Raw genomic sequence first — 20,717 nt, 5'->3', positions numbered from 1 at the left:
ATGTTATACTTTGTCTCTTAACAGTTGAATAAAATTATCCAATATTACAAATATATGAATGATCGAGGCATGACAACCTCTAATATATAAACCTCTAAGTATAATCTGTTGTTTTTAATCAAGGATAAAATGAGGTTCATTTTTTATTTAAACTGATTAACAAAGTCCTAAAAGGAATTTTAAGGCAGGACTTCAAGGAAAAGTTTGCAGTAGCTCACATGGACAAGCCAGAAGGTTGTTGAAATAAAAACATTTGACTCTAAATGCAAACAGTTTTCGTTTCAGCATGAGATCCTTATGTTTGTAAAAGATGGTGGTGGTGTAATCATGGTTTGGGCCTGTTATAGTATACATATAGTTTGAAATGTACCAGAAACTTACTATAATTTTAAGGATATCTGTCCCCTAGCTGATTTTTAATAGAAAGTATGTGGTGCACTAAGACAACCTAAACAAAAGTAGTTCTACCAGGAAATAGTTTCAGAAGAATGAAGGTCATGTGCACAACGCAACAGAGAAGTTGTGGAGGGACATAAAGCAAGCAGTTAATGTGAGGAAATGCACCAACACCCAGACTTCAAGCTTATCAAAGTGAATAAATGGGACTTTCAAACACCACTTCATTTGTTTAAACTGAGCTTAAACTGTTCAGCTTCTGTGGCAAGATTAATAAGCTACTAATGACACAATATATTAGCTTAGTGTCATCTGTAATCTGGTCTGATCAGATCAAATATTTAATCAATTATAAAACAAATTGCTCCTGGATTCTTAAAAAACAACAAAAAACAAAAACAAAACAAAAAAAAAAAACATAATTTCTAAATTCTATACTAATTTTTAAAAGGGTGTTATTCGCATGTCTCACCCCCATTAATAATTTTTAAAACCCGCCCTGAAAAACAAATAAACAAAACAAACAAACAAACAAACAAACAGGTAGGCAAGGAAGCTGGTGTATGTTGGTATAAAGATTAGCATTATTCTACTTTTGCCACAAGATGGCGCCATCGCGTCTCACGACGGTTTTAGCCCGTTTTAGCTAAAAGTTTAGCAAAGCTAGCCTTCATTTTTCAAAATATGTTTTCCGGTTTAAGCCGAAAAAGAAATTATACAATATTTAACTCTGCTAAGAAGTTTTACTTCGAATACTGTAAATACTATATACTATAATATATATTATTGATTGATGAAGTCTTGAGATCAATTGCAAACGGGGGCAATTTATTTACGACGAAATGTATATAATAAAACAGGGCGATAGCCAAAAAGATACTGTTATAATGTTTTAATATAAAAATAATACGTTTACAAGTCAGGTTTCGGTGTAGGTTTGTGTGAGGCTGCCGCTGTAGCTTATGAACTTTATTTTGTAACGTTTCTGGAGCGGAAGTTGACTCATCACTGTTGAAATTGACGCAGTTTGGTTGGGTCACGCTGCATCCGAGCCGGATGTTTTGCGTCGCCAGTCCATGATGAGAAGATTTAGTCATTTTGAAATAAAAACTCGTCGTGCAGCTGCAGCGGTGGCCCTGAGCAGGTGAGTGTCCGAAAACGGCGTTAGTTGAGCGGACTTGTATGTTGGAGGAGCTGCAGGCTGGCGCAGGTGAAAGCTGTCGGGAGGTCGTGACGGTTTTGGCTTGCAGTGACCATGCACGCCCCTGCGCGCTCCCCCAAATTTATAATATACTTTGTTTAGTTTCTTTTACATGCGAAATGTTGGGATGTTGTTGTGTTGTCTGCATGTGCATTTTAAATGTTAAAAGAGTGTTGTGGCAGTTTGGGTGTTCTGGAGGGGGAAGGCCTGAGCTTCCACTGGTCGTCTGTTTTCTGGGAAATTTGTGTCAGGGTATAGAGACTGGAGAGTTGTTTAATTTTTTCCACCTGTCTGGTGCTCATCTCTCACTGACAGCTGTGTTTTAACTCCAAACTGGTTGTTGTGGCTTCCAGGATCAAACCAGTAGCAGTATCTTGTGGCTTTTGAGGGTTCAACACAAGCCTTACAGCTGTTTGTCCCAAACCCATGAGTTTTTTTTTTTTTCTTCTTTAAATCATCCTTTTACCCCTGAAAGTCTCACCTGACCGCACTCACATTTAGCAAAGGACTGTAGATATATGAATGGAAATAAGTGAAAAGCACAATATTTCCCTGTGAAAATCCAAGTTGATCTTTTTATAAAGTTTATTTGAATCATGCATGCAGAGCTGGGAAATGCAGCCCTAATGTCCTTACTTACCCTGTTTTTGATGTTTTGTTGGTCTTTCCAGTGAGTTGATTTTTAATTGCTTGCCTGCCAAAATGCAGAGAAAAACAAAACCCATTCCTTTTTGTCAATTTTGTCAATTTATTTCATGCATTTAGAAATCCTCACAGTTCAGTGGCTCCAAGCTTTTTTTAAATATTTTTTTTTATCATGCACAAATAAAAGTGATGGTGATGCTGCTGCTGCAGTTGTTGGGGGCAGTGCACACCTGTTTATCAGGACAGATGGCCTTCAGAGAGCTCCCCAGTCTGTTTGGATACCGTGCAGCTGGTCAGCTGCTGGTTTTTTCTTTACTTTCCTTATCTGACTCTGCAAGCGAACCCAGAACACATTTAATCACATTTTTGTTTTTTGTTTTTTTTTGAGCCCATGAAGCAGAAAAAAACATTTATCTTTCTTGGTGAGCTGACAGAGAACATTTACTAAAACGCACTGACACCATGGACTGCTTTCTGTTGTTTGTGATTACACGCCGACTTCTTGCTGCCAAGATAAATTCTGCAGGAAATGTAGTCTTGTCTTTCTGAATTAACATTTCTGTTGGCAGACATGTCTGCCTTTGGTCTTATTTAAAACTGTTTCCCTAGGCGTGGTAGCTGCAGATCAGTTGGCCATTAGCCATTATTTCATACAGCTGGAAGCCTGGTGCTTGTTTGACATGAGGCTGGTGTGATTTCTGAGAACTCAATGTGACATTTTGTAAATATTTGAATAAGAGCTGGGTTGATTACTTGATCAATTTTAACAGGCTTTGTTGACTGGCCTGCTTTTCTTGGAAAATATTGTCTCAAAACTGATTACACCAAAACCATCTGGTCCTTACTGCATCTTTACATGAGGTAAATATAACCTCAGATGATAAAAGACATATTAGTCTGTACTTAGATGTATTGAACAAAAAATTGAAGAGTGTAAAACACTCTGGTTCAGCAGCTTGTAAAGCCAGCTTTAGCAGTAGTAACTAAGTAGTAGCTTTCTGTATATCAGTTTCTAAAATCAATGTGGGGAAAATTTTACTCACTCTTTTCAGTTCATTGAGGTTTATGAGTTTATGCATAGATTTTAAAGGGTCCCACCTCTGCAATTCCATCAGGTTGTGGTGTGAACTTTGACTGGGTCATTGCAACAACAAGCTCATATCATCAGCTCTCTGCCACTGGTATGAGCTGTTTGTGCTGATATGCTGTGTGTGGTTTTGGCCAGACATCTCCATGTTGATGTTCTTTGTCCAAAGAACATTGTTCTGGAGGTGTTGTGATTTGTTCAGATGCAACTTTGCAAACCTAAGTTGTGCAGAGAAGAGATTTTCTCCTGGCAACACCTCCAAACAAGCAATACTTGCATAGTTATTCTTGGAAAAAAATTGTACTGTCATGAACTTTAATATTTACCATTCTGGGGTCTTTGGACTCTAGATGTAGTTATTGAGTTTTGTGCCATTTCTCTGAGCCTTGCACGGTCTGGTCTCAGGTTGAATTTATGGAGATGTTCACTTGAGAATATTAACAGTTGTCTTCAGTGTTTTGCAGTAGATTAATACAGTTTCTCACTGTAGATTAGAGATCACCAATTTCAGACCAGTGGGCCAGTGTCCTGCAGGTTTTAGATGTTTCCCTGCTGGAACACACTTGAGTTAAATTAAATGGTTCTCTAACACCTTGTTGTAAAGCTCTGCACAGCTTCTTGATGACCCATTAATTTGAGTGAGGTGTGTTGCAGCAGGGCAGCATCTAAAACCTGCTGGACACTGGCCCAAGAGGTCCGGAGTTGGTGAGAACTTCTCTAGATTGATGAATCCCAGATTGTTATGAAATAGCCCAGTAACCCTTCCCAGATTAATCTTCCCTAATGAAGCTGTATTTTAGGCTGAGTATCTGCTGAATAATATGAGTAATTGTCAGTCATGAGTTGTTCTACATCTGAGGTTGTATTTACTTAAGTTTAAGATCTTTATGAGCAGGATCTCATGAAGTGTCACCACTGACTAGGGCAGACGATTAATCGATAAAATCGATTTTTTTTCCATAGTTAGTTAGCAGCAGATTTAGCCCTCCCTCCACACCAGAATGGTGTTTGTCTGACAGATTTTCAGTGAAATGACCCTTCACTCGCATCTAGGATTTAGCTGTCCGTATAACTGCAGTGAGAAATGCTGCTTTCTATGAGATGCAGAATTCAACTTAACTCACAAACTCTAGTTAAGAGGGGAATTATTTCTGCAGTGGATCCTGTATGATAAGGATCCAGATGGAAAGAGATCACGGATGCAGTTGTGTCGCATATTTCTATGTAAGATATGAATTCGTTTATATGGTGGAAAAGCTATGACATTACATACTTGATTTTTGCTGGCATTCATCTATGGAAACAAATAAATGTTTTTAATAAGTTTGTTTTTCTTTTCTTTTACAAAACATAAATAATCGATTAAAATTGGAAATCGTATTTGGTTAAAAAAAATCAGAGATTTTATTTTTAGGCCATATCACCCAGCCCTACCACTGACTGAGCAATTTCTTTTTCTGGCTTAGTTTAGTGACACAGCATCTGCATTGCAGCAGCTTATGTTTCTAATCGCACATCATTTTACACAATTAAGCTATGATCATATTATCTTTAGTGGCAGTTGAAACATTAATGTGCAGATCTTTTAATCTTCTGTGATTGCGCTTTAGACTTGGCAGCCTGAGCGGAGGAAATCAGCCAAATTCTTATGTGTATGCCATCCAAATACAAATGCATGCGCATGTTTTATTTTTTATTATTTTAATTATCTCACAGAAGTGAGTACACCCCTTGCATTTTTGCCAATATTTCATTATATCTTTCCATGGGACAACACTATAGAAATGAAACTTTGATATACAGGACACCAAACTATAAAAGCTAAACTTTGATATTCTGTATGTCAATGTTTATTTCTGTAGTGTTGTTCCATGAAAAGATATAGTGAAATTGCAACAATGTCAAGGGGCTAAGCTTTGCATGGAAACCAGAGGTGAGGTGAGGCAGTAATGTAGAGCTAAGTATCATCAGCGTATTTATGATCACATTTTTTGTTTCCATGATCTGAGCTAGTGGGAGCATGTAGATGGCGCATTGAAGAAATTTGCATGTAATCTTTGTTTAAGTAGATTTATATACCAATCAATACTGAGAAATTCCTGTCTTTCAATTAGGATTCACACCAATTCAGAACAAGACCAGAGATTCCCACTCAGTTTTCCAGTCAGTCTAATTAGATCTTATGGTCAACTGTATCAAAAGCAGCACTGAGATCTAACAGAACTTCTGCCGCTCCCTGTGTTTAGATGGATGTCATTCAAGATTTTGATAAGGGCAGTTTCAGTGTGGTCGAAAATCCAGACTAAAAGATTTCAAAACAACTGCCAACTAGCATAAAGCTATTGATATAAAGCTCTTTCAAATATCTTACTTAAAGGTCCCATATTATGCAAAATTCACTTTTTAATGGTTTTGGAACAGTCATACTGGTCCCCCCGCATGTGTAGGAGACCCGTAAGTGTGAAACTCTTTCAGGCGCTCTCTCTCCCCCCTGCTCCACCTCTAGGGAAGTAAGCGCTGAAATGAGCTTGTTTGAAAGCGTGTACGTTATGACGTCATAAGGGACAATAACCACTCCCCACAGAGCGATGGACCCGTCTACCGGCTCTCAAAGCCCGCCCTCTAAAAATCACCTAGCGCCCAGTGTTTTTCCCTCTTCGGCAACCCTCGTTAGCGGACATGGCTAAGCGACAGAAGCACTGTTCTGTTTGTGGCTGCATAAATGAACACGAAAACGTTTTTTTACTTCCATCCACTGAACCCACGAGGACTGAGTGGATTAATTTTATTTTTGGAGGAAATGTACCCGGAAAACTTCCAAAGGTTTTGCATGTCTGTGGCCAGCATTTCAAAGAGGACTGTTTCCACAACATGGGGGCATGGAAAGCAGGCTTCGCCAACCGTTTGAAGCTGAAGCCAGGTTCAATACCAACTGTCCGTGACACAGCTGGAGAGGTAAGAGCTGGCAGTTATTTTATCGTTTCGGCCTTATTAGTCTGATAGCTTGAAAATATATTAACCTGTCAATCACCTCATGACGGGCGATGCGATGGGCGGAGCCAACAGCTGAGCTGCTCCACCAGGGTTCCGCCCACCATAAACGGCACATTTCTGAAGCTGCTAAAAAGAGGGAGGTGAAGAGAAGCCGCTGCACTCAAACTGAGGGTCGATTTGTCCATACCATGGCGGAAATATTTCATTTAGATATTAATGAATGGTCTCAGATTGGGAATAAAGTGTATAATATGGGACCTTTAAAAATGGGACTTGATCTTCACCATTCCCGGTTACTTCTGTTTCTTTATGACACTGTAAACTCGGGAAAGTGCTACCAGGAAACACATGAATCATTAAACAGACTTTTCCTGCTGTTTGGGTGTTGGTTATTTCAACATTTAGTGCTTTATATCTTTGTAAACACAAAACACAGAAACCCTGCCTGAAATGTAAAGAACATTTTAAACTTAAATAACTTAAGATAATATTAGCAACACATATTTTTCTACAGTACCCATATTTTTTGCTTGCCACTATATTTAGTTTGATGCAGTGCATAAACCTCCACTACTTTAGCTTTCTGCATAATTTATTTGTTATTTCCAGCTCTATTCAGGATCATATTGCCAGAGTTCCCCTTTGCTCCATATTAAATACAGTCTGGATAGCAGTGTTGTATTTAACTACAATGGTAGGCAAAAGTGTTTTTCCCCCCAATACAGGTACATTTATGTTTATATACTCTGTGTGTTGCATGTGAAGCTACACAAAGGAAGTCTTCACTGTGTTTACGTCAGTGGGACGTTTGCAAAAACAAAGAATATATGCGTTATTGCATTACTTTTGATATCACAACACAGCAACAGAATATTTACGAAAATTTTTGTCTTCTGTTTCATTGTTTTCTGTGAAAGGTTTTGCACCTCGAGGCCTGGCTATATCACCATGCATGTTCAAAATCATTCAGATCTTCTTTGGGCTGCTTGAACACTAGAAGAGCAAAGATTTGTGTTTTTGAGTCATCTGCCCTAAGTGTGCCGCAACAATGCAGAGCAGGTCCCCCTCATACTCATAGGGACATAAAACTTTTTGATGTCCCTCACCCCCCACACTTGTCCCTTTTCTCTTTAAGCCTAGCCACACTCTGCTCTTTCCTCTTGCACTCTCTTAAAGACCACGCTAGTCTTTCAGCCAGTCTTGGCCCTTTCTTTCTGTTAAACCCCCCCCCCACCTCCAGACTCCACCTTCACCACCCCCCAACCCGAGACAAAGAGAGCAGAGTGACTGTGGCGCTCTGCAGCCAGGTGTTCTCCATTGCTGCCCCGGGCTGTAATAGCACCAGCCCTCACACTGCAGCTGCCCTCCCAAGCTTCCCATTGTGTAGCTCCATTGTTCGGCCGCCCACCCCTCGTTGATTCATCGGCCACACAGGGGAAGCCCTTTCAGGCTCAGGAGAGTGTGCATGTGTGTGTGCTGGTGCACGCTTGAGTACGCGTGCCTTGGGGAAACTGGGTGTTGCAAGCATCTGCCTGCAGCCACTCCCCACCACCTCCCCGTGCCTCATTGTAAGGCCGCTGTGCTCTGATTGGTGGAGAAGCAGCCACTCTAAATGAGGGAATGGCAGACATTGTTGGTCCATCTGTTTTACTGCTCATTGTCCAACTTGGCTGCTTCTGCAAGAAAAAAATAATACAGCTCTGGAAGACACTCGGACACCTAGGGCAGAGGTGTTTTATTGGAGTTGGATGCTCTGTTTTTACCTACAGCAGCATCACCCCGGATGTAGCTGCTGTAACTTTGGGATTTACTCCATCTCAGTTTCACCTGCTGCGTTTTTCTTCTCTTTAAGGATTCCAATATGTGGAAATAAGATGATCTAATTTGCTTCCTTTTTTTGTTCATTTTTGCAGCTTGGTAAGTAGGACAAAGTCTGTACCTTTCAGCTGACAATCTTGACTTTTCTTTATTAAATATATCAATGTTAATATTGTTCCATTGTTACTTAGATCACAGATATGAAGAAAAAAAAAACAGTCTTGCTTGACAGGTTGCTCCTTCTCTATCTGGTTGGGCCTGTTCTTCATAAATAAATTGACCAGTAAACAGCTAAAATTTTAAACAAAAAAATGTGTTAGTTTTTGATGATGGAATGAGAATGAAGAGGAGATGCAGCATAATATTTCACATCCAAAACCAGAATCGGTTTTTTAAGCATTAGATTGAAAATAAAAATGTACTCTCCATGACCAAACTTTGCTGTATTGTGCAGCTGCTACACAGGCATTGCAGCAGGTCAGATTTATAACAGTGTGAGCTGTGTTTATATGAAACCTGATGCAGGAGGAAAAAGAAAGCGAGCATTTTTCTTTTTTTGTGTGCGTGTGTGTGCAAGACAGTGTAGCATTTCCAGGAGCTTCGGTTTGTACATGAAGAGGAGACACCAGTTGCAAGTATCGTTCAGCAGACATCTGTTGCCCTGCTGCTGGCGGGGAAAGCCCAGCGCGCCATCTAGATGCACGCACACACACTGAACCCCCCCTCAAAACCATCCACCCCCCCCCACTATACCTATAGCGCAGTTATTGGCATGCATTGATGCACCACCAGACAACCCCCCACAGTCCCTCCCAAACCCTTTTTACTCTCTCCCTTCCTTGCACAAAGCTCCCACACACAAAGTGCTGTAAGGATGATGTTACATATTCATTACAGCCTCCATCAAAGCCAACAGCGCCGCTGTGTGTGGGAGCCAGCATGCTGATGTTTGAAAGATGCACCCACTCAGCCTGGAGGTGTGCTGCGATGTGGCCGTTGGTCCGTTAAGACTGGGGCTGGTTTAAAGATTTCAGATGCAATGATATTTTGTTTTTGTGAAACTGAGACCACACTTGCACAACTTTTTAAAAAATGTAATGATGAAAAAAACAAAACATAACTTTGAATAAGGATAGGGTTCATCAGGATTCATAGCACACTGCTTTAATGTGGTGTATGCATGAAGAAGTTTTTTATAATTCTGTTTGTTGATTGGATTAGTTAGCTGCAATTTAATGCTGATGATGCAATATATTAATTTAAGCAATATATGGTGCTTATATTGTGAGATTTGTTTCTGTTTTAAAGGCGTGTATACATTTTCTTTGGTCATGAACAGTTTATTTCATGCCTAAAGACTTTCATTGTAATTGGATTAATGCACGAGCTCCCAAGGGCCAAATCAGAGGGAATTTAGGGGTAGGAGATGGATAGATTTGGGCTAATAATTGGATGTTGGTGTCTTTTAGCAGTACTTTCAAAAATAAGAGTACTGCTCTTAATTCTTTGTGTCCAACATCTGTGACCAAATTAAAGCAGTTAACAAATGGAACAAAGCAAATCGTGTGTGTGTGTGTGTGTGTGTGTATGTATATATATATATATATATATATATATATATATATATATATATATATATATATATATATATATATATAAATGCCTTAAAAGGTTAAATAAAATTCAGTCACTTACTTAATTTTACTTTATTAAAAACATGTTTAGATCTAAAATTGTCCCTTTTTAAAGTAACACTAAAGATGAGGTTTCATACTAACAACTGGAGCAAACTATTTTTATTTGCAAGTTTGATGCAACTGTATTGTAACTTTGACACATAATGGCAGATGAGCCAAAAGTTAATTTTATATCCTGGTAATCCTGTGTTTGTTATACTTTTGTTTAAACTGGTCTGAGAAAAGAGCGTCACCAGTCACAAGAGTGCATCAAACATTCCCAGTTGCCCCATTCTCTTCACAGCAATGTGAGTCACTTTCTGAGATGGATGTTTTATTTCTGCATGGGCACCTTCAACGCCCACAGTGGTTGACACCATGGTTAACTTGCTAAACACTCCTGTGGGTCGGTTATCAGTAAGGCACACTTAAACCCCATTCACTTCTGAAAGCATAAAGCCTTTGCTGTAGCAAGTGTGCATGTGTGTGAGAGGCATGTCACCGGCTGAACGCTGCAGCCTCTGTCTTTGCAATTGGAAGGCAGAATGCTTTTCAACAGCTGTAGCTTAGCAACAGTAGCTCAGCCATGTTGCTAGGCAGCCTCTTTTTCATAAAATGCACACTCACTTCACCCAGTCAGTTGCCTCCCCTCTCCTTCCACCACCATGAAGTCACTTCCCGTTAAATCATCAGATATTGTTTGGGTTGTTTTCTGGGTTGGAAGGTTCAACCAGACATCAGGGATGCTGAACCATCCAAAGGAAAAGGCTGCTTGTTTGAAACATCTAAAAGGAACTCAACGCTATCAACCTGCTTAGACAATAAAGCAGAAGGTGATGATAGGTCAGAATAAATAAGGCTCATAACTTTGTTTCCAGAGAGCAACATATCAGTTGCTGCCATTTAAATGCCTCTAAACCTTTAACCAAATATCACGTCCTTGCTTGATTGGCTCGTAGCTCTTAGTGTTTTATGGGTGACTCCGGCACTGCAGCGGGAGGAAGCATATGGACCTCAATTACCAGGTACAATGATATTGAGGGGAGAAGGAGGGGGGTTGCTTCAACACAAGCGCTAACGGCTTTTTTTTTTTCATTTTTCCCCCAATAGTTTACCCTCTGTCATTCAGTAGATTGTGCTGTGGCATGGTGCTTTTAAACACACTGAGGCCAGACTGGTTTGGGGGGTAGGAAAAAAAACAAAACAAAAAAACCCGCGAGAATCCATTAATTAGGGTGAGGGGCCCCATCGGTCCTTTGTGTCTGCTGGCCTGCTCTTCAGTTGTAAGCATCAGACAGCCAGTCAGATCATAAATGATATCAGCTCAGAGATTTACTGGGACCTAAGATTAAGGTTCAGTCAGACATCCTAAGATGTCATTCGATGTTGGCTCAAATTTTTTTTGTAACACTAACTGAAAAGTCTCATTGTCTCTCAGGACAATGGCTGCTGTAGTAGCAGACTGCTTATTTCTTACCCACATAAGTTTAAGTAGGGATTTACCCAGTTAGGCTGGAAGCATCTGTCATTTCATCATATATATAATGATAAAAATCAAGTATATTACACCTGAACAAAGGCATGGGTCATTGGGCAAGGCAGGTTTATTTTATAGCACGTTTCATGTATAAAACAACCGAAAGTGCTTTACATAAAATATTAAGTGATTAAAACATTAAAAAGTACATTGCAAACAAAAGAATTAAAAGAAAAGAAAAATAAAAGAAATTACATGAAACCAAAACAAGCTACAATGGATATCAGTACGAAACCAGCATTACCATCACGGTCAATGTAGATATGCAGGAAAATATATTCAGAAAGGGAGTTTTCAGACCTGATCATAAGATAAGATTTGGATCACAGTTCAGGTTTTCTGGTAGTTTGTTCCAGATAACAGGAGAATAAAAACTAAATGCTGATTCTCCATGTTTAGTTTCAACTCTCGGGATGGAAAGCAGGCTTGACCCAGATGGTCTTAGAAGTCCTGGTGGACAGTAGGAGCCCAAAATGGAAACTTTAGGGACCTTTGCATGTCATCTTTGTTAGAACCTTTTCACATTACAACACTGACACAATTTTAATTTGATATTAGAAACTAAATTGTATTAATTCCATTTTACATTTTTTTTTTATTTTTACTTAACTGAACTGAGTCACTCCATCCTCTCGTTCTTTAGGCACTAATGAGTCTAGCTTCATGAGAGGGCCGCGCTCAGCCCGGTGTGCTGGATGTCTGTGACAGACCCATGGGCCAGAAGGACCATGTGGAGGCAGGAGCAGGCCACATCCTTGACCTGGAGCTGGATTTGGAGTATCTCCACATAGTGGGGGCTGACCGGCAGGCTGGCGGCGGTGACAAACCCCCTGCTATGGAGGGGCTGGGGGACAGCCCCGACAACAACACCGCAGCCAGTTCCCCTCCACTGGCACTGCCAGAGGAAAACGCTGGGTCCAATGAAGAATCCGAATTTGCGCCGTCTTCCGGTTCTACCCTCGCTGCAGACTCGGATGGAGGAGAAAGCGCATCCACTCACAGTAAGAACACCCACCAGCCGCTGTGTCGAACCCCATGTGTGGACTTAGGCACTGAGGGGCCTCCTGAGCCCCCATCTGAACTTTCAACAGAGCCCAAACCTGACACGCCTGCCCAGTCCTCGTGTGAGCCCCCACCTGATGAGCCTTCACCCAATCCCCCCACATCAGAGCTGGTGCCTGAGGCAGAAGGGAAAGCGTACCAGGCCAAGCTAGAATTCGCACTGAAACTGGGCTACTCTGAGGAGACTGTGCGACTAGTGCTGTCCAAGCTTGGCCCCGACACACTTATCAATGACATACTGGGAGAGCTAGTCAAACTGGGGACCAAGTCTGACAGTGAGCCACCTACTGGAATATTAACCTCTACCTCATCCTCTTCTTCTTCTTCATCTTCTTGCGTTTGCTCTGACTTGCTCGACACCCAGCGGTCAGACTCACCTTGTCCTTCGGATTCTGTATGCGACCAGGACAACCTGCGGCCAATTGTGGTGGACGGCAGTAATGTAGCCATGAGGTGAGCTATAACGAAAGCAGGACGTAAATCAGTCTAAAAGTTTTTTAGTATGAATGTTTATAAAAAATAAAATTAAACATAAAAAAATACATTAATTTGCTATTACGTTGTACCTCTTACTCTGTTATGTAGCCATGGCAACAAGGAGGTGTTTTCCTGCCAGGGCATCCAGCTGGCTGTAGATTGGTTTCTAGAACGTGGTCATCAGAACATCACAGTTTTTGTGCCTGCATGGAGGAAAGAGCAGTCTCGCCCTGACGCTCCTATAACAGGTCTGTACTAACAGCTGCTTGATAAAAAAAAAACAATGTTTACTTTACTTTAGCATGACGTTTTCTTCAACTCTCCACAGATCAAGAGATCTTACGTCGTCTCGAGAAAGAAAAAATCCTGGTCTTCACTCCGTCACGGCGCGTCCAAGGTCGACGTGTGGTTTGTTATGACGACCGCTTCATTGTCAAGCTGGCATATGAGTCAGACGGCATCATTGTTTCCAATGACAACTACAGAGACCTGGCTAATGAGAAGCCTGAGTGGAAGAAGTTTATAGACGAGCGCCTGCTCATGTATTCTTTTGTCAATGACAAGTAAGTAGGAGTGCACTAGATGCTGACAATTTGGGGTGAAAAGAAATCTGGCATTAAGATATAAAAGGTTACCGATGACTAAAGTCTGAAAAGAGCTGAAATTCTGGAGGCAACAAACAGTTTTTAGTTTATTCCTTAAAGCTTGTAGTTTCCCCTGAAACCTAAATGGGGGAAAAACTAAGTAAACCTTAAAAATCTGTGTCAGACACTCACCACAGGATTGTGTTTCATCACTGGTGCTTTTTATCTGTCTGATACATGATTCTGCTTTGAATTTAATGGCTGGTGTGATGATGTGTCTGGATAGTAACACAAAAACCCCCAAAAGGATATGATAATTAATTTCAGACACAGCAGTGAACACATAAAGTGTCATTCATGGGTGATGTCTGATTTCAAATTTAAATTGGATGTAAACACAGTTCAATAGAAAATATATTTACCGAGAAAGCTTGCCTCTTAATATTTCTAAGTCTGTTTTAATTTTTATTGTTCATTGAAAGTCTTAACTTCTTTTTATCTCCCAGTATTATGGGCTTTCTATTAAGGATAGGAACAGCCTAAACAGTAGTGTTAGGATCTGTTCAAAGATATTTGGAGCACAACAGAAAGATTATGGCTGCTGAGTTTGTGATGATGCCTTCTAGTCGCCACTACCAAGTTCCCTTGAGTAAAACAAATAGTTTCTCTGAGTCATTTATTCCTTCAGCTATCAGGCTACTGAATTCTAGCAGTAGTCTTAATTAACTGATATTTTAACCTGGACTTTTATTATTTTTTCTTTGCATTTATTATAATTTTACTGATGTTTTGTATGTATTTCTTATTTTAAAAGAAAAAAAAATTCTTATGATCTTATATATATATATATATATATATATATATATATATATATATATATATATATATATATATATATATATATTTATTAACGCATTATTGCAAAAACAAAGTCATTACTCGTGCCATATTAAATATCCAAATGTGGCCTCATCTCAGCAAGAGAAGCCGACTATGGGCATGCAGATGCTTTATTACAGCAGTGAACTGAATCCACAGAAATTCACTTTATCCTCAAAAGGTTTTCCAGCCTTATGTTTTGATTTTTTTTTTTTTTTTTTAATCATCTGTTGTCCAGAAACAAAGGTATTACGGGTGCTATTGTAAAAATCCAAATTTAGCCCTATCTCGGCTTATGAGTGCTTTGTTACAGCTTTTAACATAATCCATCCAAAACCACTTTATCATTTTTATTTATAAAGATTCTAACAGTTTTAATGCCTTACATTTAGAGGATGGCTGCAGGATGACCCACTTGATACATCACAAATATATCATGTGAACACCAACGTATGTATCTTGGGGGTTGTGGCTCAAAATGTTTGTGAACCACTGGTCTAGATTATTGATTTGTTCTGTTGACTGGATATAATAAGAGGATGTGGGTAAGCTACAAATTAATTGCCCTTTAGGATCAATAAAGCAGATTTGAAAATATGCATCAACTTAAGTGGTTGAATCTCTTTTTTTTAAATTTTCTCCTCAATAACTTCAGATTCATGCCGCCAGATGACCCTCTTGGTCGTCACGGTCCCAGCTTAGACAACTTCCTGAGGAAAAGGCCTGTCATCCCTGAACAGAAGAAGCAGCCCTGCCCATATGGTGAGAAGAGATGGAAGGAAAATCATCCTAAATGCACAAAAGTAGAAATGATGAGCCACACTTTTTCAGTTATGATTAAATTATGTGAGAAACTGTTTCATGATATGTGTATAGAGGCTTCATGGTGTTTGAAATATTTGGCAGATTATGCTGAGATAAAAGTGAGAAATCATTTCTTTTCACTCCAGGAAAGAAGTGCACTTACGGTCACAAGTGTAAGTACTACCACCCTGAAAGAGGGGCTCAGCCTCAGCGTGCTGTGGCTGACGAGCTGCGTGCCAGTGCAAAGACCTGTGTTGCCTCCAAGAACCAAGGGGATGCTGGACTTGTGAAGAGCCACAGTGTACCAGCTGGCAGCATTGAGGCCAAAAAAGGTGCCCCGAAAAGGCAGTCTGACCCGAGCATCCGAGCTCTATCGTACAGTGATGCTGAGGAGAAGCTGTTGGCCAAAAGCAGGGCAGAGGGCCAGAAGAGCAGCCTGTGTGGCAGCAGCAGTAACAGCTCCAGCGGGAGTTTGACTATGTCCCCAGCCCCAGGAGGTCCTCCGTCTGGTCTAAACCATCCACAGGACCAACAGCCCAGAGCAGTGACCCATCTACCAGCCCCCAGCCATGACCTCTACCCTCACTGTGAGTCTCCAGACTTGAGCTACTACTCGGTAACGCGTGCCTACTCTGGCTTGAGCCTCTCGTCTCGAAGGAGCCCAGACTGCCGCTACCCCAACGATACAGACTTGCGGCTCGGCTCGCTGGGCTCAGCGGGCTCCGAATGCGGCAGCGAAAGCAGCGCCAGTTGTGGTAGCAGCTGCGACTCTTACAGTGAGAGGTCTTGTCCTGGATGCCCCCCAGATCCTTTAACTGAAGACAGCATCCATTTTGCTAATCCCCACAGCCGCCTCTACTCCCATGTCACATCAAACCATGAACTATGTGGTCTTCACCCTGCTGAATACACACAGAGTCACACATCTAAACAAGGAGTACACTCTTACCACCTGAATGCAGCGTGTGGACAGGGCTGTGCTCATGATCAGCCTCCAATAGAGGCCCCCCTGAAACGGCCCCTCTACCCTCTACCCCCTCATCTCCAACACCAACCCTTGGCTGCACGCTCCAGCTGCCCAGGAGACTACCACTCTCTACCCCAGTCCAACCCTCACCCCCCTGGTTCTCCTCTCGGCCGGTGCCTGGCCCCCACTCGAGCTGAAAGTGTGTCCGACTCGCATCTTTATGAGCATCTCTCCACATCGCACCATCACCACCGGCTCAAAGCTTTACCCAGCTGGGACACTTATTACAGGCAGCCGCCGTTGCCGCCGTCTAGGTACGAGCCGTCTACCTACCAGAGTCTGCCAGACACACGCCAATCGTCCTGGCACACCTCTGTGTGGCCGCAAGACGGTTACACTCAGCATCACTCCTCTCACCCAGCTCTCCACCCTTCCCCAACACATTACCTAAGCCACCCACCACCTCCATCCCACTCCCCTCACCCACCTTATCCACCTCACAGCTCTCATCTTGCAGTCCCCCCCCATGGACCTCCACCCTATGTGCCGCCTCACCCAGAATCCCCCGTGCACAGTCGCTATGGGGACATGAGGGAGAAAGTGTACATCAACCTGTGCAACATCTTTCCCTCAGAGCTGGTGAGCCGGGTGATGGCCAGGAGCCCCCACATTACAGACCCCCAGCAGCTTGCAGCTGCCATCCTTTCAGAGAAAGCCCAAACAGGATACTGAGGAATGAAGAGAAATGTAGCCTCCAGTTATAAAACAGACCATGAAAATCAGTATTTTTCTTTTGACATTATTAAGACAAATCAGAAGTTTAGAGGACATAAAATGAGTGTGATAATCCGAAGTGCAGCTCTTGTCACTGTGCAGCAGTTACATAAGGGTTAAGGCAAGAGTGAGTCATTTGATTAAATCTATTGGACTCAAAATGCACCATGAGATCATCCTAGACCTGCTCAGCTTTCTTTCTTTCACATGAAGGACTTTTTATGCATCATAACTAAAAGGCATCTTTTTCATTTTCCAGCTGATTGGTAATGTATACATCAAATACTACTCACAATTTTTACTAGTAGATTTACATTTTTATGGAATACATGTCTGTGTATTATACACCAAGTCCATAACCTGACTGAGCACCACATGCAGATTTCCTTCTTTATAAAGTCATAATATCTATTATGTGGTAAATCCTTATCCAGTTCTCCACATGACAGTTTTAAACAACCATTTGACTTAGGTCTGGTTATCATGTCAATCTTGCATGTTGTGCGATTTATGGGATTTATGGGCTTTTCATGGAGGTAAAACTGGGTCGTCTAATGAGACTACGTCGGTTTCGTTGGTTAGAGTTGTGGCTGTAGAGATGGGTGACCCTGTCATGTGTACCTTAGTTTTAGTAAGGGACATCTCTCTCTCTAACTCTCTATCACTCATTCTTGCTGGCCCCTTTGTTTTGGGTCAACTCTGGTATCTGCTACAGACATTGCCTGGTCATGGGTAAATGAAACATGTACGTATTGTAAATATATTTAACAGATTCCTCTGCTGTGTTTTTGGGTAACAGCGTTATGGTTGTCTGTAGCAGATCCCAGCTGAATCCATGCTAGACAGAGAAAAACCGTGTTTGATACAAATTGTATCATGAACTAAGTCGCTGATGTTATATACAGTACATAGACCTGTTGATCCCTATCTATCAAACACTCTTGATGTATTGCTATATGATGAAGTGCATTGAAAAGTTTTGTTCCAATCAAGATGTTCCAACTTTTAATCTTGTGGAAATATCTTTGAGACAATTATTACAAATATGTTTTAAACAAAAGGAGTTGTGAACCTACTATGTTTAGGTATTATAGCTCTTTTACCCGCGCTTTTGGGCTTGAAGCTGGCTTATTTTCTGTAGGAGCGCCAGTTAAATCATACTAGGGGTGTGCTTTGGTTTACTGGCAGAAAACAGGTAAATTAGTTTTCACATTAAAGTTGGGGTCAGTTCATTTAATTTTTTTCCCTTTATATTTTTAAATTATACTTAAATGAATAGAGAATACGTGTATTATCATGCTAACCATGATTTAGGTGGATAGACCCCAACTCTTTATTTAAATATTCCATGGTGGCCATTTTGAACTTCTGGAATAATCTACTGAAACAAGTGTTTTCCTTAAAGAGAAACTTGAGAAAGAGCCCTAATTATGCCTTTTGGAAAACCTCCTTGGTTCCCAAAAATAAATAGTGTCCAGATAACATCTTCTAGAAAAAATGACCGGAGTTCCACAAGTTCTGCAGGGGTGGAAATTGCAAGTTTGATCATGATATGATATAATATAGCAATTAAAAATATTACAAATTCTGCAATTATATCATTTAAATTTGATTCATGAAGCAATCAATGTTGATTTAACACGATCACTTCCATTCTTTTAAAATCAATAAATGCAACTAAATATCCAAATTATTATATTACTGAGCTCAATTAGACATTTAAATGAAAAACTGTTATTTTAACTAAAATAATCTGTATCATTGTATATTTTAAATTGTTTATATCATATAAAAGAAGATAAAAATGTATTCTTTCAATCTGTAGACATTAAAGTAGCTCTATTGAACTTTTTCTCACTAAGCCGCCTCCTAACGACTGCTAATTCAGCAGCCATCTTGCTTCCTGTCTCTTCTCTGAGCTCTCTCCAACCAATAAAGGTGTTATCTCATGCTCTGTTACTCTTTCTTGTCCTCTCTTCCTCTTTGTGAGGTATGGCCTCAGGAGACTGCAGGGCAACCATTGCGCTGGGCTTGTACATAATAAAATATCAGTGTGCCACCAAAAGGATTCAGAAATTAATCATTTTAAGTGCAACTTTAAAGCAGGATATTGTGTAAACTTACACCTAGTTAGTCTCAAACAAAATATTGTTAGAACTTATTACAATCTAAGTTTGGTTCTAGCTAAAGGTGTTCAAGATCATCCAAACTCTCCAAAACAGGATGTTACTGGTTCTGTGTTGGATCATAGAGCAGAGACATCCATAGCACATTCTGATAGATGCCCTCTTTACATCCTGCACGTAATTGTAAAGTTAAACAGATTTTGTGACATCAGATGGAAAAGATGGCAGCGCACAGACTTAGAAAAAACCCCCCAAAAAACAAAAACCTAGCTACCATGTCATGAAAAAACCAAACATTTTTAAAATATCCTCCCAATCGGTACTTTTAGGGGCTAAGAAAAGCCTGCGTTTGTCAAAATATCGTGGTTGTTTGTACAGTGGCTGAACCAGCAGTGATTGAGGTTTGCTACTTAACCCACTTATGTTTAAAGCTGAATGTTTTGTTACAATTGGATTCAGTTTTTAGATTATACTTGTCTTGGTTAAATGTAAAGATCAAAATGGCCGCCAAGGAAATGAAGCCCAGTGAGGGTGAAGCCAGCTACATTAAGCCCAACGGTTTCTTTCCTGTCCCAACACGTCGCATTGTACAAATCTGAGTAGCCGTACAATAGCGCATGCTGTTGGTGAGAGGAAACCTTTGTGTGTATTGAAGAAGCGCCTTCTCTCTGGCCTCCTGGCACTGTGTGTCAGTGTGGCGCCTGAGCGTGGGCCCAAAGTAATGCCTCTTCATGGCATTGTGCTTATGACACATCCGATACTCTGAACTATGTTCAGCTACCTATTATGCATGACTTGATGAATTTTTCTGCATTTATTCTTGTGTTTGGTTTATGTACACCTCTACAGTTGCAAGAAAAAGCCTTTGGAATTACCTGGATGTAAATAAATTGGACATAAAATGTCTTCCGATCATCTAAAGACACGACGATAGTCTTTTTAAACTAGTACCACACAGTTAAATGCCCTCATATTTTTGTTGAGCACAATGTGTAACTATTGACAGTACAGGGTGGAAAAGGTACGTATTACTATTTAGCAGCAATAACCAAAACCAAACATTTTAGTTCAGCAAATATGTAAAACAATCATTCGCTTTTGGATAGAAGCAAGAAATTTGGCACAAATGCAGCCAAGTATGTTTTCTTTCATACAAGAACAAGACCCAGTTAAGATGTATGGCTGCCAAGAAACACGTTTTTTGCTTAAAACTCAAAATTATGGCCTTCTATAGTGTATTAATGTATTGTTTACAAATATGAACATGGACATTCTGAGCCTAAGAACAAGTGTGTACGCCAAACGGATCTCGGGTCTTCTGAGAGCGCTTCTGTGGTTCACATCAGGAAATGCTTCTTGAGAACAGCAAAGTCAAAGCTGGTGTGTTTTCATAGGGCAGGGCAGCTTGAACCAACACCTCCAATCACATCACGTTGATTAGACCTTAGGTTATCATCAGCGTAGAGGTTCACATACTTTTTCCACACTGAATTTTGAACTTTTCCACATTGTGTTCAGTTAAAAAAAACATGAAAATATTTGTGGTAACTTAGAGATGAAGATCAGATCAGTGTTTATAACCAGTTTACGCTGAAATCCAAGTAATTCCAATTGGTTCCCAAACATTTTCTCGCAGCTGTATCAGTTTCTGTCCTGGAGCTAATCTTGTTATCGTGGCTTGATGTTCGTT

The 20,717-nt window shown here is 40.6% G+C and overlaps 1 protein-coding gene across 2 annotated transcripts; it reads left to right on the top strand.

Annotated features, from left to right (window-relative positions):
• Positions 1-1,440: 1,440 nt before the first annotated feature.
• LOC121635823 (probable ribonuclease ZC3H12C) lies at positions 1,441-16,924 on the top strand. Of its 2 annotated transcripts, none has more exons than XM_041979172.1 (6): positions 1,441-1,540; positions 11,998-12,869; positions 13,002-13,141; positions 13,222-13,456; positions 15,012-15,118; positions 15,307-16,924. In XM_041979172.1, the coding sequence occupies exons 2-6, from the start codon at positions 12,067-12,069 to the stop codon at positions 16,857-16,859; spliced, it is 2,838 nt and encodes a 945-aa protein (XP_041835106.1). In that variant the 5' UTR covers positions 1,441-1,540; positions 11,998-12,066; the 3' UTR covers positions 16,860-16,924. The 2 variants fall into 2 exon arrangements, with proteins under 2 accessions (XP_041835106.1, XP_041835107.1); XM_041979173.1 differs by lacking the exon at positions 1,441-1,540 and adding an exon at positions 3,021-3,103.
• The last annotated feature ends 3,793 nt before the right edge of the window (positions 16,925-20,717 follow it).

Source organism: Melanotaenia boesemani, chromosome 24 (assembly GCF_017639745.1).
Source record: "Melanotaenia boesemani isolate fMelBoe1 chromosome 24, fMelBoe1.pri, whole genome shotgun sequence".
NCBI lineage: Eukaryota > Metazoa > Chordata > Actinopteri > Atheriniformes > Melanotaeniidae > Melanotaenia > Melanotaenia boesemani.
Note: the sequence above shows the minus strand (reverse complement) of the source record. Positions and strands in the feature narration are given on the sequence as shown.